The 14,529-nt window shown below is 34.5% G+C and overlaps 1 protein-coding gene across 1 annotated transcript in view; it reads left to right on the plus strand.

Annotated features, from left to right (window-relative positions):
* Positions 1-2,998: 2,998 nt before the first annotated feature.
* The window catches only part of LOC130709249 (flavin-containing monooxygenase 5-like), a 34,527-nt gene continuing 22,996 nt past the window's right edge, over positions 2,999-14,529 (plus strand). Inside the window, exons 1-4 of the mRNA XM_057557176.1 lie at positions 2,999-3,008; positions 8,571-8,681; positions 12,394-12,536; positions 13,354-13,553. Coding sequence (XP_057413159.1) covers positions 2,999-3,008; positions 8,571-8,681; positions 12,394-12,536; positions 13,354-13,553 — 464 coding nt within the window. The remainder of the gene's footprint in view (positions 3,009-8,570; positions 8,682-12,393; positions 12,537-13,353; positions 13,554-14,529) is intronic.

The raw sequence follows: 14,529 nt of genomic DNA on the forward strand, positions 1-14,529 counted from the left end.
AATTCCCAGAAAAAAATAAATTACCAAAATTGACTCAAGAAAAAATTGAAAATCTTAATAGAACTATAACACACAAAAAGATGAAATTAGCAATAAAAATCGTTCCATAAAGATAATCCCAGGCCCAGATGGCTTCACTGGCTAATACCAAACATTTAAAGAAGAATTAATAGTAATTATTAGCAAACTCTTGCAGAAAATAGGAAGACTTCTAATTCATTCACCATTCATTCACTACCCTAATATCAAAAACAAAGACATCATAATGAAACTACAGACTAATGTCTCTTATGAATATAGACAAAAATCCTCAACAAAATACTAGAAAATTGAATCCAACAACATATTTTTAAAAAATTATACATCTTGAGCAAGTGGAATTTTTCATAGGCATGAAAGTTTGTTTTAATTTCTCAAAATGAATGTAATCCATTGTATTAGTAGAATTATGGACAGAACTACATAATATTTATTGATGCAGAAAAATCATTTAACAAAATCCAACACCCCATGAGAAAACCTTATAAGACTATAAGTAAAATTCTTCAACCTGATAAAGGTCTTCTATGAAAAATCTACAATCAACATCATCATACTTAATGCAGAAAAACCGAATGTTTTTCCTCTAAGATAAGGAACAAGATAAGAATGTCTGCTCTCACCACTTACTCAACACTGTACTGGAGGATATAGTTGGGTCAATTAGACAAGAAAAATAAATAAAAGACATTAAAACTACTAGAATTAATTAAAAATTTGGTGAGATTGTAGAAAATAAGATCAACATACAAAGTTTAATTATATTTTTATACACTAGGAAAAAATATACTGAAAATGAGATTAAGAAAACAACTCTATTAACAATTGCATTAAGAAAAAGAAAATACTTAGGAACAAATTTAATGAAGGAAGTGCAAGACTTGTACATTGAAAACCATAAAGCATTGCTGAAAGAAATTAAAGAAGACATAAATAAATGAAAAACATCCCATGTTTGAATGAACTTAATTGGATTAGAAGACTTAATATTTTCAAGATAGCTATATTCCCTAAATTATTGTAAAGATTCAACATAATCCCAGTCAAAATCCCTGGTGGCTCTTTTGCAGAAATTGCTAAAATTCATATAGATAGGCAAGGGATCCAGAATTACCAAAACAATCTTGAAAAAGAAAAACGTTGGAGGACTTACACTTCCCAATTTCAAAGCTTACAACAAAGCTACAGTAATGAAGTCAGTATCAGTGTCTTGCTAGCATAGGTAAGAACATATAAATTGATGGAATAAAAATGAAAGTCTAGAAATAAGCCCTTACATTTATAGTCGACTGATTTTCAACAAAGTTGCCAAGATCATTCAATGAAAAAGAAATAGTCTTTTCAACAAAAAACTATGGGACAATTGGATACTCACATGCAAAAATATGAATTTCAGTCCCTACTTCATACCATACACAACAATTAATTCGAAATGCATCACAGACCTAAAATTACAACTCTTAAAAAAATATAGGAATGAATATTCATATCGTGAGTTGGGCAGTAATTTCTTAGATATAATACCAAAAGCACTTACAATAAAGGAAAAAATTAGTAAGTTAAACTTTGCATTTCAAAAGGCAAAGTCAAGAAAGTAAAAAGGAAATCTATACTGAGATGTATACTAATCAGGAATGAATGCTTATCCTCACTATAGGTATATATAAGCATAGTTATGCCATCATTATTCATAGAAGTTGCAAACTGGAAACTCCTCAAACAGTAGAATGTATAAACAAATTGTGGCATACTCATATATTGAAACACTATACAGAAGTGAAAAGGAATACACCATAGATTCATATCTCAACACATAATATTGAGTGAAAGAAGCCCCACATAAAATAATGCATATCATTTAATTTCATTTATTATTAGACCATAGTTGTAGAGACTAAGATATGGTCGTTGTTGGGGGAAAAGGTGGGTAGTGATTGAGAGGTCATGAAAGGAGCTTCTGCTATCTGGAAATATTTTATTCCTTGACCTAGATAGTGATTATACGGGTATTTGCTTTGGGATAATTCATTCTGCTGTAATATGTATACTTTCAGCACTCTTCTGTGTGGGTATTATTTCATTTAAAACAAAACTAATTTCAAAACGTATATTAGCAGAAATAAAGAACAAAAGAACAGGGAAATCATGGTACAGATGAATTAATAGCAAATAGTAAAACAATTCAAATGTTCCAGTCTTTTTTTTTTTTAAATTTTATTTATTTATTTATTTATTTATTTATTTATTTATTTATTTATTGGCTGTGTTGGGTCTTCGTTTCTGTGGGAGGGCTTCCTCTAGCAGCAGCAAGCGGGGGCCACTCCTCATCGCGGTGCGCGGGGCCTCTCACCATCGCGGCCTCTCCTGTTGCGGAGCACAGGTTCCAGATGCGGAGGCTCAGTAGTTGTGGCTCACGGGCCTAGTTGCTCTGCGGCATGTGGGATCTTCCCAGACCAGGGCTCGAACCCGTGTCCCCTGCATTGGCAGGCAGACTCTCAACCACTGCGCCACCAGGGAAGCCCCAAATGTTCCAGTCTTAATAATTGTTCTCAGTACAGTCCCCCAAAACATGAAAATGGCATTAAGAATTCTTTTATGCAGAATAATTCCTTTTCTAAAGGAATTATAATTTGTTTAAAAAACTAGTCCAAAAATTTTAAAACTCCAAACAAGTACTGGGAGAAGCAGGGGAAGGTTCAAAAAAGTGAAGTTATGCTGAATAGACTCATCCTGCCTAGTCGGGAAGGTCAATAAAGAATTATAGATTATATTTTATTTTGCTTTGCTTTTGAGGTTTTTAAAAACAATATACTTAAAAAAACATCTAGCTGTATATTGCTTACAAGAGATATACCATAATAAAATGACTCAGGAAAGGTATAAATAAAGACTTGGACAAAATATATGAACAAATATAAACAAAATGAATTTCATAGGAATGTAAATTGAGACAGCCACTATGGCGAACGGTATGGAGGTTCCTTAAAAAACTAAAGGTAGAACTACCATATGACTCAGCAATCCCACTACTAGGCATATATTCTGAGAAAACCATAATTCAAAAAGACACATGTACCCCAATGTTCACTGCAGCATTATTTACAATACCCAGGACATGGAAGCAAACTAAATGTCCATCAACAGAGGAATGGATAGAGAAGATGTGGTACATACATACACTGGAATATTACTCAGCCATAAAAAGGAACGAAATTGAGTCATTTGTAAAGATGTGGATGGACCTAGAGTCTTTCATACAGAGTGAAGTAAGTCAGAAAGAGAAAAACAAATATCGTATATTAATGCATATGTGTGGAATCTAGGAAAGCGATACAGATGAACCAATTTGCATGGCAGGAATAGAGATGCAGATGTAGAAAACAGATGTGAGGACACGGGGGGAAGAGGAGGTGGGATGAATTGGGAGATTAGGATTGACATATATACACTACCATGTGTCAAATAAGTAGCTCGTGAGAACATGCTGTATCGCACAGGGAGCTCAGCTCGGTGCTCTGTGGTGATCTAGATGGGTGGAATGGGAGGGAGGGAGTGGGAGGGAGGTCCAAGAGGGAGAGGATATATGTATACATATAGTTGATTCACTTCGTTGTACAGCAGAAGCTAACACAACATTGTAAAGCAACTATACCTCAATAAAAAAAAAGAATTTCAAAATAATAAGCAAAGTAAAATGCATGAAATAGTATAAAGGATTCACAAGTCATTTTATACACAATAATATATAAAAAGAGCTTGATCCACAATGGATATATATCAGAATTGTGTGCTAAATAACAGAATCAAAATATGTGAGGCAAAATCTCTGAATAAAAATATACTGATAACACTCCAATAATGATTTTATTTCTTAACAGATAATCAAGATAATTTAAATAAGGACACTAAAGATGATAAATTTATACTGAACTCCATACCCTAGAAAAAACTACCTTCTCTTCCAGAGCTTATAGGTACATAAAATGTATAATATGTTATGTATCAAAGAAAGTATCAATAAATATCTGTCAATTGTAATCATTTAGGCAATATTTTTCAACAATCGACAATCGCACAAGTACAATTTGAAATTAAGAGCAAAAGTACAACGTAAAATGAAACAAAATTTCAAAAAAGATCTGGCAAATAATTCAAGTTAAAGGAGAGAAATTTGACCATAATTATAGAACATTTTAGAAAATAATGAGCATAAGAATACTACATCTTAAAAACTTAAGAGGGGACATGGCCAAAATAGTAATTGAAGGAACATTTATAACCATACAGAAGATTAAAAGATAATAAAATACATAAATAAATAGGTAAATAAAAAAGAAGTCAGAAAACAAGAAATCAAACCTAAGGAAAGCATAAGAAAATAAATAAAAATAAAAGCATAAATTCATGAATTAATAAAGTAAAATCTGTAGACTTCATGGGTAAACTGAAAAACTGATTTTTTAAGGAGTGCAAAGTAAAATAAAATAAACAAGGCTCCAGCTCTAGCTCAGTGTGGTTGTATTCTCAAATTGACTGTAATTTATCTACTATGAGACAAGGGGTTTGTGCAAAAACGTAAATTGACTAAATCACTAAAGACACTGCTGATGCTAACTAACTTTTTGGTGTCATTGCTAGCTTCTCTTGAAGCTGTGCATTGATTTACATCCTGATACAAGCCTCTTATCTCACTGTGAACTGATTGGACAAGCTCTGCTATTAGTCCAAATAAAATTAAGATAATGCACAATATACAAAATTAATAAAGAACATAGAGACAGTTACAAATCAATAGAAATCTAAAAGTCATAAGATTATACATAATAGCAGATGAAACTTTTGAAACTCATATAAATGAATAATCTTCAATGAAAAGAGTAATTAACTGAACGGATACATGAAAAAATATAAAACCTATAAAATGAAGAGTTTAAAGAAGTAAAAGAAAATCACTGGGCTCATACAGTTACCCAGGAAAATGGGTATTAGCCTTCAATATATAGATGATTACCATACCATGTAAACTGTGCAAAGTATAAAGCAACTATGAAAGCTTTTTTGTAACCCTGGTAACAAAGATAACATAGCCTTGACAAAGACAGCACAAAAAAGTAGCAACAGACCAATCTTAGGTATAATTTTAAATGCAAAAACTCTTAACAAAGGTCTAAGAAATAGAATACAACATTTTTGAATACTAGTATATCAATACCAAGTAAGATTTAATGTAGAGATGAAAATATGAATCAAATGATGAAATCTATTAATATAATCCATTACAGCAACAGATGAAAATGAAAAAAACTATATGATTTTCAATAGATTCAGGTATACATTCAATAAAATCAATATTGTTTCCTGATCAGACACACATGGGTGCACACATGCACCCACAAACAGAGTTACCTAGAAAAAGAAAAAATATTTCCTTAATATGATATAGAGTATGTTCCTCAGACCAAGAGCCAGCATCATACTTAAGGGTGAAACACACAAGGGAACATATTCAGTAAGCACATTTGTTGGAAATTGTTCTGAAAATTCTAGACAACTCAGTAAATGAGAGGGAAAACATAGGGATACTTATCAGAAATGGAGAAAATAAATTATATTATTATTTTGATTCTTTGATTTTTTTTAATGTGGACTGACATGAGAATCTATGAAATACTTAGAATGAATGAGTTTGAAATAATTGAAATTATATGTCTGTGTATGAACTATTAAAAGATAACATAAGTATAGTTTTCTGTATAATATATAAGTAAATGATATATGTATATAACTATTAACTAATATGCCAGCAGTAAGTTTAAAAAATACAATGGAAAAATTAACATTGCCAATAATAATCAGATATGCAACTAGAAATCAACAACAAAATTTGTGAGCCCATGTAAAAAAATGTTTACAATAGGATACAAAAAATGTGAATAAACAGAGAAGTTCCATGTTATAAAGATGTCAATTATCCCATAATTAGCTGATAAATTTAATAAAATTTTTCTGTTGGAGCTATGAAAAATTAATCCAAGTTTCACTGAGAAAAATAAACAATAGAAAAGTCAAGGAAATATCGAAGAAGAGTAACAATCGGAGACTGCACAGGGCAATATCATAAATCCTTTAAAGCAACAATAGCTAGTGTGGTTTTGATATCTGAATGTAAAGAAGCATTCGTAGGGCAGGAAATAAAGATTTACAATAAAACCAAAAGTATAAATATTGAATATATTATAAAGTTGTCATTTCCAGTATGGTAGGGAAAGGATGATTTGTTCAATGAAATGGTCAGAGGCACCCGAAGAACTATTGAAAAACAGGATCAAGTTGAAGTATTGACTTACACCATATGTCAAAACTGAACTCTAGAAATACCAAAGAGTTAAATAAAAACATAAAACCATAAGAAGAAAACTAATATACATGAATAATTTCACAATCTTGAGATAGAGAAGACTACAAGTATGATACAATAGCCATTAACTATAAAGGAAAAAATATATATCACTTGATCAAAATGGAAGAAAAATCTGTAATTTTTAAAAACTAATGACAAAATGAGAGAAAATATTTGAAAAATGTATGAGAGGAAAAATGGTATCTATTAATAACATTAAAAGATTCCTTTAAACAAAAAGAACAGAAACATGTAGAAGTGATATTCATCAAATTCACCAAAGAAGAAATACAAATGGACAAAAATATATGTACAGAGCTTAGACTTATTGGTATTCAAAGAATTGCAGATTCCATTAAGAAAATTGAATATTTTGTAATTAGCAAGGAGAAGGAAAAGGTATATTCAAATGTTTTAAATCATAATGAAACTGCTTTAATCTTTATGGGAGATGATGTATTGAAGATCTGAAAAATTGTTCCTCAAATGCCTTTTGACTCAGCCATTGCAGTTGTAGGAATTTACCATAAAGAAATAGAAATATACAAAATGTTGTGTACAGGATGTTTTTGGTCAATTCCTCCTGTTCCCTATTCTAGCTTTGGTGATAATGCTCTATCAATTGCAATGCATTTACATTCATTTTTATCACCCCAGAAGATAAAATGTTACCCCATATTTTCCGAGTTTCACTATAGATCAATTCCCTAGCTGTGCCCTCTGGGCTTCATCATACCTTTGATGTAATTAGACTTTGTGAGATCAACACAATTACTGTTTAGAAAAATTTGATAACATGCCAGTTTCTTTACCTGGACCCCAATTTTAAAAGCTAGGTGAAAAGGAGGGAGACATGGGGAGGAGTTTTGCAAAACAGCCATCTTATAAAACACCTGGGGGGCTACCTCATCACAGAAAAGAGCAAAGAAGAAACCAGTGGTCTCCTTAGAAGACAAGCATTCTGGAGCCCATTTCTTACCACAACGCCTGGAGACTTCAAGAGCAAATCTGCTTTTATTTTTCTTCTTGCTACAGATTAGTTCTATGACCTTTATTTCCTCGAAGAACTTGGAGCTTAACAGGTACTTCAAAATTTTTATTTTATGGCATATAATTGCATAATTAGAAAAATATCTTTGTGTTCTATATAGGCAATAGAAAGAAAAAGGCTAATTAGTATGGAATATTCACAAGGGAAGGAAAAAATAGACCAAGAATTCATCAAAAGAGCAACTTATTACCATTTCCCGCAGGGTATAAGAAGGGTTGGGAATAGCATCTGCTGCATGTATGGAGAGGGATTTGGCCTGCTGAGAATTTATTTGGGCTTGTTTCGGATGAGAGGATAAATGGACAGACATGATCAGAAACTAGAGTTTAAGGGGAGCTGCCGGAGTGCTGAGGGGATATAAATGATCAAGGACACACCTATAATATACTAAACACAAATCATATGTGCTAATAGCTTTTCATTTCAACAGCCAAGGAATCTAAATACCCTGGAAAAAAAGTATTTGACTAGACATTTTTGACATTTGAAAGGTGATTTTTCAAACAAATTTATATATCTTAGTGGAAATGTAATAGCCTTGGCGTTTAAAAATGGACAGTGAGTATTTGGGTCGACTTTTGAAATTAATAAATGCAATGTTCTTTATCCATGTATTTCTGTGATTCATTTTCCTTGTTAATATAGGCTCATTCTGCTATTGTGTGGTCCAGCGTGCGGCTGACATTATAATTCTACTAAATACTTGGAATACCTATGCTATGCATTAACTGGTGTACTCAGGGGGGATTATTTAGGTGCTTGCTGTTGTCATTGGCTAAACTCATTGCTTATAGTCTCTGGATACATTTTCAAGTAGTAATAAAACATCAGTGGTACAGGGTAATGTTAATAAGCCTTAAATGAAAAGAACTTACCAAGGAATCTAGATTGAAAAATAGTCATGTTTTAATAGCTGCTCTAATCCACTATAATAAAAACTTATTGAAATGCAGTACAGAGTACCATTCCATTTCTCCGTCAATTCAGAGTGGAGAGCAAAGATACAGAGAGAAAATCACCACATCATAAGTTAAGGAAACATCCCTTAAGAAAATTCTATTACTTTGTGGTTCAGTTAAGTGGTAGAGGTCGTCCAGACCAAAGGGAAGCAGGAATCCTATGTCTTTGATAGGATTATGGTGTGTAGTGGCCTTGAAACCGATCCCTTCATGCCACTCCATAACTTTCCAGGTATGTCCTACCGAATGCTAAGGCACTGGTGTTATGGAGTTTTATCATAGTGGCTATTGTTATTTTAGCAGAAAGTTTATAATTCTGAAAGTCATCTTAGTTTCAAAATAAATATGATATTTTCTGATTATAAAGAAATGCATGTTCTTTCAAGTTCCATTCAAATAATACATATTATAAAATTGAAAATAAAAATTACTAATACAACCACCAGTTCTGGGCTATTTTAAGAGGAAAGTGCTACATTTTACCACAGTTGGAAGGCAAAATGTGGGAATTGTTTTGTGTTGGTAATAGTTTGGAGTAAATAGTAAGATCAAAGATACAGAAATATGTATTAATAATTAGCTTTATTCCTGAATGTGTATCTATATGCATAGCATGATGAATATAAATAGCTCTGTGCTAGTGTCACTATACATCTTAGAAAAGACTGCAGTGCTATTGTTTACTATTTGGAAGCTTAAGCACCCTGAATATAAGGAATGGTATAGGAATGATTTACCTGCACGAGATCTCCTTCTTTATCTCTAGAAGCAGGATATATACTTGGTCTTTTCAAAGAGGGCTGGACCTGAGACTCCATTGGGGTCTAAGGAGATGCTAGACTCCCTCCACTTCCATTGCTCTGAATGTCTGTTTCCCAGTGCATGAGATGATAAAGTTAAAATTGGTCAAAACACCATACACAAAAATAAACTCAAGATGGATTAAAGACCTAAATGTTAAGCCAGACACTATCAAACTCTTAGAGGAAAACATAGGCAGAACACTCTATGACATAAATCGCAGCAAGATCCTTTTTGACCCAGCTCCTAGAGAAATGGAAATAAAAACACAAATAAACAAATGGGACCTAATGAAACTTAAAAGCTTTTGCACAGCAAAGGAAACCATAAACAAGACCAAAAGACAACCCTCAGAATGGGAGAAAATATTTGCAAATGAAGCAACTGACAAAGGATTAATCTCCAAGATTTACAAGCAGCTCATGCAGCTCAATAACAAAAAAACAAACAACCCAATCCAAAAATGGGCAGAAGACCTAAACAGACATTTCTCCAAAGAAGATATACAGATGGCCAACAGACACATGAAAGAATGCTCAACATCCTTAATCATTAGAGAAATGCAAATCAAAACTACAATGAGGTATCATCTCACACCGGTCAGAATGGCCATCATCAAAAAATCTAGAAACAATAAATGCTGGAGAGGGTGTGGAGAAAAGGGAACACTCTTGCACTGTTGTTGGGAATGTAAATTGATACAGCCACTATGGAGAACAGTATGGAGTTTCCTTAAAAAACTAAAAATAGAACTACTATACAACCCAGCAATCCCACTACTGGGCATATACCCTGAGAAAACCATAATTCAAAAAGAGTCATGTACCAAAATGTTCATTGCAGCTCTATTTACAATAGGCAGGACATGGAAGCAACCTAAATGTCCATCGACAGATGAATGGATAAAGAAGATGTGGCACATATATACAATGGAATATTACTCAGCCATAAAAAGAAATGAAATGGAGGTATTTGTAATGAGGTGGATGGAGTTAGAGTCTGTCATACAGAGTGAAGTAAGTCAGAAAGAGAAAAACAAATACAGTATGCTAACACATATATATGGAATCTAAGGAAAAAAAAAAAAAAAGACCATGAAGAACCTAGTGGCAAGATGGGAATAAAGACACAGACCTACTAAAGAATGGACTTGAGGATATGGGGAGGGGGAGGGGTGAGATGTGACAGGGTGAGAGAGTGTCATGGACATATATACACTACCAAACGTAAAATAGATAGCTAGTGGGAAGCAGCCGCATAACACAGGGAGATCAACTCGGTGCTTTGTGACCACCTAGAGGGGTGGGATAGGGAGGGTGGGAGGGAGGGAGATGCAAGAGGGAAGAGATATGGGAACATATGTATATGTATAACTGATTCACTTTGTTTTAAAGCAGAAACTAACACACCATTGTAAAGCAATTATACTTCAATAAAGATGTTAAAAAAAATTGGTCAAAAGAGGTCTATTAGTTAGTTAGTTATTAGCTTATTAGATGTTTAAATATTCCTGTATTCATTCATTCAGCATTCATTCAAGAAATATCTACTGAGCACCAACTGTGTACCAGAGACTCAGCAGAGAATAAAACAGAAAAAATCTCTGTCCCCAAGGAGTGTACATAGCAGTAGATGGAGAGAGACACAGAAAGAAATAAATACGTGGAAGGTGATGACTGTGAAGAGAAACAATTGCCAGGGGATGGCAAAGGGGTGGGTGGTTGGGGAGAAGGGCTTGTGATGCAAGATTAGATAAGATGGCCAGGCAAGACTTCAGTGAGAAAGGGGCATTTGAACAAATACCCCAAGGAGTTGAGGAAGTGATGCAGATATATGAGGAAAGCAGATCGTACAGAAGGAAGAAAAAAGTGCAAAGGACTTGAGGTGGGTGTGTACCTGACAGGTCCAGTGTGGCGGAAGTAGAAGAAAGAGTAGAAGGAGATGATGTCAGAGAGTGAATGGTATGCCAGATCAAGAAGGACCTTAAAGGCCATTGTTTGGACTGTGGCTTATGTTTGTTTGATTTGATTTGTTTGATTGATTTCAAGGTCTCCTCCCATGTTGAGCCACAGGGCAAAGGGTTCATTTTGGAATAGAAGAGAAACATTTTATCTTGGGGAAAGGAGACAGAGGAAGAATAGATGAAAACATAGTAACTTTTAGGTGTTGAGGGACGCACTTCAGATTTTTATTGTTTCATAACAAAGGAGAAGAAAAGGTTATCTTCAGAGAGTGAGAGGAATTTCAGTAGGGTCAAGGGGAGGAGAAATAATTGAAAGAGCTGCAGTCAGAAATTGAATGGAAAATTGAACTTGACAATGATTAAGTTCAGAAACATTTAGATCTGTGCCAGGAGTTCACTAGGTGATCAAAGAACTGCTTCCAGGGGAAAGCTGATGTTTGGGAGCATATTCTCTAGGAAAAAAGGAACAGGGCAAGGAATGAACCACAATTAGGATGGAGTAGGGCTGTTCAATGTCACAGGAGGAGCAATGAAGGCCACATGTGCATGCCCCAATATTGTTTAAAAGATGAAAGGCTAAAAAATCAACCAGCTATTATGGCTTTGCCATATGAGGTTTTTGTTTAAGTCAGAGCATATTTTTAAACAAAAACAATAAGTTCTTATGTCCTCTCAGCTTCAGAGTCTGTGAGCACTTGTCCCTAGTAGGAGAGCAGAGTGAACACTGCTAGTGTTAGAAGGAAGGGTGTACTGGGCTTAGAAAGAGATGGAAACAAGCTAGACAGGGATGAAGCATGGTTTGGGAAAGCAAGACAAGGAATTGGGTCAGAGCAGTATTTGTAAATAACAAAGATGATGGATAAAGAAGATATATTACTTAATGAGGAGCCAAGCTCTTCTTTGAAGTCTTGGCAGGGTACAGGTAAGTAAAAAGGAGGCAGAAATAAAATATCTGAGTTCCTAGTAAACCTGAGATCATAAAATTTTTGGTCCAGAACAAAACTGTAGGAGAATTAATTCTGTCTGATAGTGTTCGGCAAGCACAGTTCACAGACCAGGAACAGTAGACCAGAAAATGAGAGGTTTAAAGAGCATAGCATTTGAGTTTAGCAATAAGCTTTAGAATAGGCCAGCAGTTAAAAAATAAAATAAAATAATGGTCAATACTTGAGCAATTCAGGAATCACAAGTTTCAAAGGTCAGTGTGTCCACAGTTGGGAATACAAGAGTCCAGAGAAATTTCACGGCAAGAAAATCATTGTGATCGGCATTGGAAATTCTGGAGGTGATTTGGCGATTGAGCTCAGTCATGTAGCTGCACAGGTTTGGTGCCTAAATTCTCCTTCCTGAGATGCAACCTGCCTACTGCCTTCTGAGATGTGATCATTGCATGAAATATGTGTAGTGTGTATTCATACACTGCTTCAATACTGATTAATTACCTTCTCACACCAGTTTCCTCAATAGACATCTTGTTAATCCATTCCAAAAAAAATAGAGAATGGAATACAAATAAATATTTCAAACTTTAGTGACTTCCATAATGTTTATTTTTAACAGAGTGTGGAGGATTTACCAGCTCAGCTAAGAGTTACAAAAATGAACTTACCAGAAAACCATTTTTTAAATCCCTTAATATTTTTCAGTGACGTGACACTTGACACCGTCTTCCAACTCCAATTCCTTCAACAGGGATACAGAATAACTAAGTGTTCTAGATACTACAGTACAGTAATTAACAGATGGATGGGATATTTTGTGTCAATTTGTTGATCTCTAGTCTTTTTGCATCATTGTGTTTTTCCAGAATTTGGAATTTAAGAGATTGCAGGCATCAAAGACTGCCTTGGAGAAGGTTCAAAAGGGCTAGTGGGTGAGGTCCAGAGGAAAGCTTGATGAGATCTCTGGAGCTATAAGCAACAAGTTAGATGTTTCCGCATGTAGGAATGTGTGTGACTATCTATTGGTCTTCCTGTCTTGAGAAAGAAGAACTCTTCAAGCTAAAATGACAAGAGAGTTCTTATCCATTTCTTCTCATGAGCCAATGAGACATATCTGAAGAAGTGAGAAAATGATCCTATGAAAGTAAACTGCTATATTGGGAAGCATCTATTGTGCATTTATTTGCATTCTCTCCTAGGTATTTCTCAGCACAAGGTGTGGTGCATGGATTTGGAACTGGGTCTGGGATTATGGGATGCCCATGGACACTGTTCTCTTCACTCATTTTAACTCTGTTGTCAACCAAGTTTACCCTACATTCTTAATCAACAGATGGGCAGAGAATAAATTAAATGCTCGCTTTAACCATGACATTTATGGTTTGCTGCCTCAACACAGGTATGTTCTAGGATTTTTTAAGAATAGTTTTGCTCCTGCCTTTTGGAGTCAGCAGGTCAAACTTGGAACATAAGGAAGATTTAGAGTTCAGTTTTACCACCTTGAAAATAGACTTCAACTATCTTAGGAGAACGTTAATCATTTCTTTTCTCATGTTTCTTTGGACCTTTCTATTTACTAACCTTAGAAGAAAAAAATTGAATTTCAGGACATGGTAGCAGCTTCATCTGTCCCCACCCTTCATGTTTTCAGGCTAATATGCACGTCTTTAGGCTCTGAGACCTTAGATGGTGGACAAGCAAATGGTATATTATGTCATAAAAATTAACTCCATTTTTCCAAGCCAAAAGAAAGAATCAGGAATCTGGTAAGATTCCAGCAATAAGATGGGAAACTTTGGGGAGAGTCCTTTGAAATTCAACACATTCTTTCTTTGTCTTGAATAGAACTCTGAATCCAGACAGCTGTGGTTTGGATCCTGGCTTCACCACTTTCTAGCTGTGTGATATTGATCAGATTTAGTTAACTATTTGTGCCTCACCTTCCTTATATATAAAATGGCAATAACATTAGCACCAATTCAGAGGGTTGTTCTGCACATTAAAGAGGAAAATACATGTATAATTTATACTAGTCCCCAGCACATAGTAAATGCTCAACAATTTTCTGTTGTTTTATTATATTATTAATTTTCTAACTATATTAAAATTATACTCATGGGATTTTAGTTTTTGGAGATGATTGAGCGACAACACGGAGAGGTCAATGCCATTGAAGGAAGAATGTATTACTTACATTTCCTAAGAGAAAGAGACATGCCAGGCCATGCAGGGCCACATGGGAGCACTGGGTTTGTTCAGACAGAAACAGGAACAAGAGAAAAGCTGAGGCCAGAGCCTCTATTGGGGTTTCTGTGGGACAAGGAAAGCAGGGCATGGTAAACAGTTTAGGATTGGCTAGTTTGAATAATTCCCAT

The sequence above is a fragment of the Balaenoptera acutorostrata genome, chromosome 1, assembly GCF_949987535.1.
Source record: "Balaenoptera acutorostrata chromosome 1, mBalAcu1.1, whole genome shotgun sequence".
NCBI classification, from domain to species: Eukaryota; Metazoa; Chordata; class Mammalia; order Artiodactyla; family Balaenopteridae; genus Balaenoptera; species Balaenoptera acutorostrata.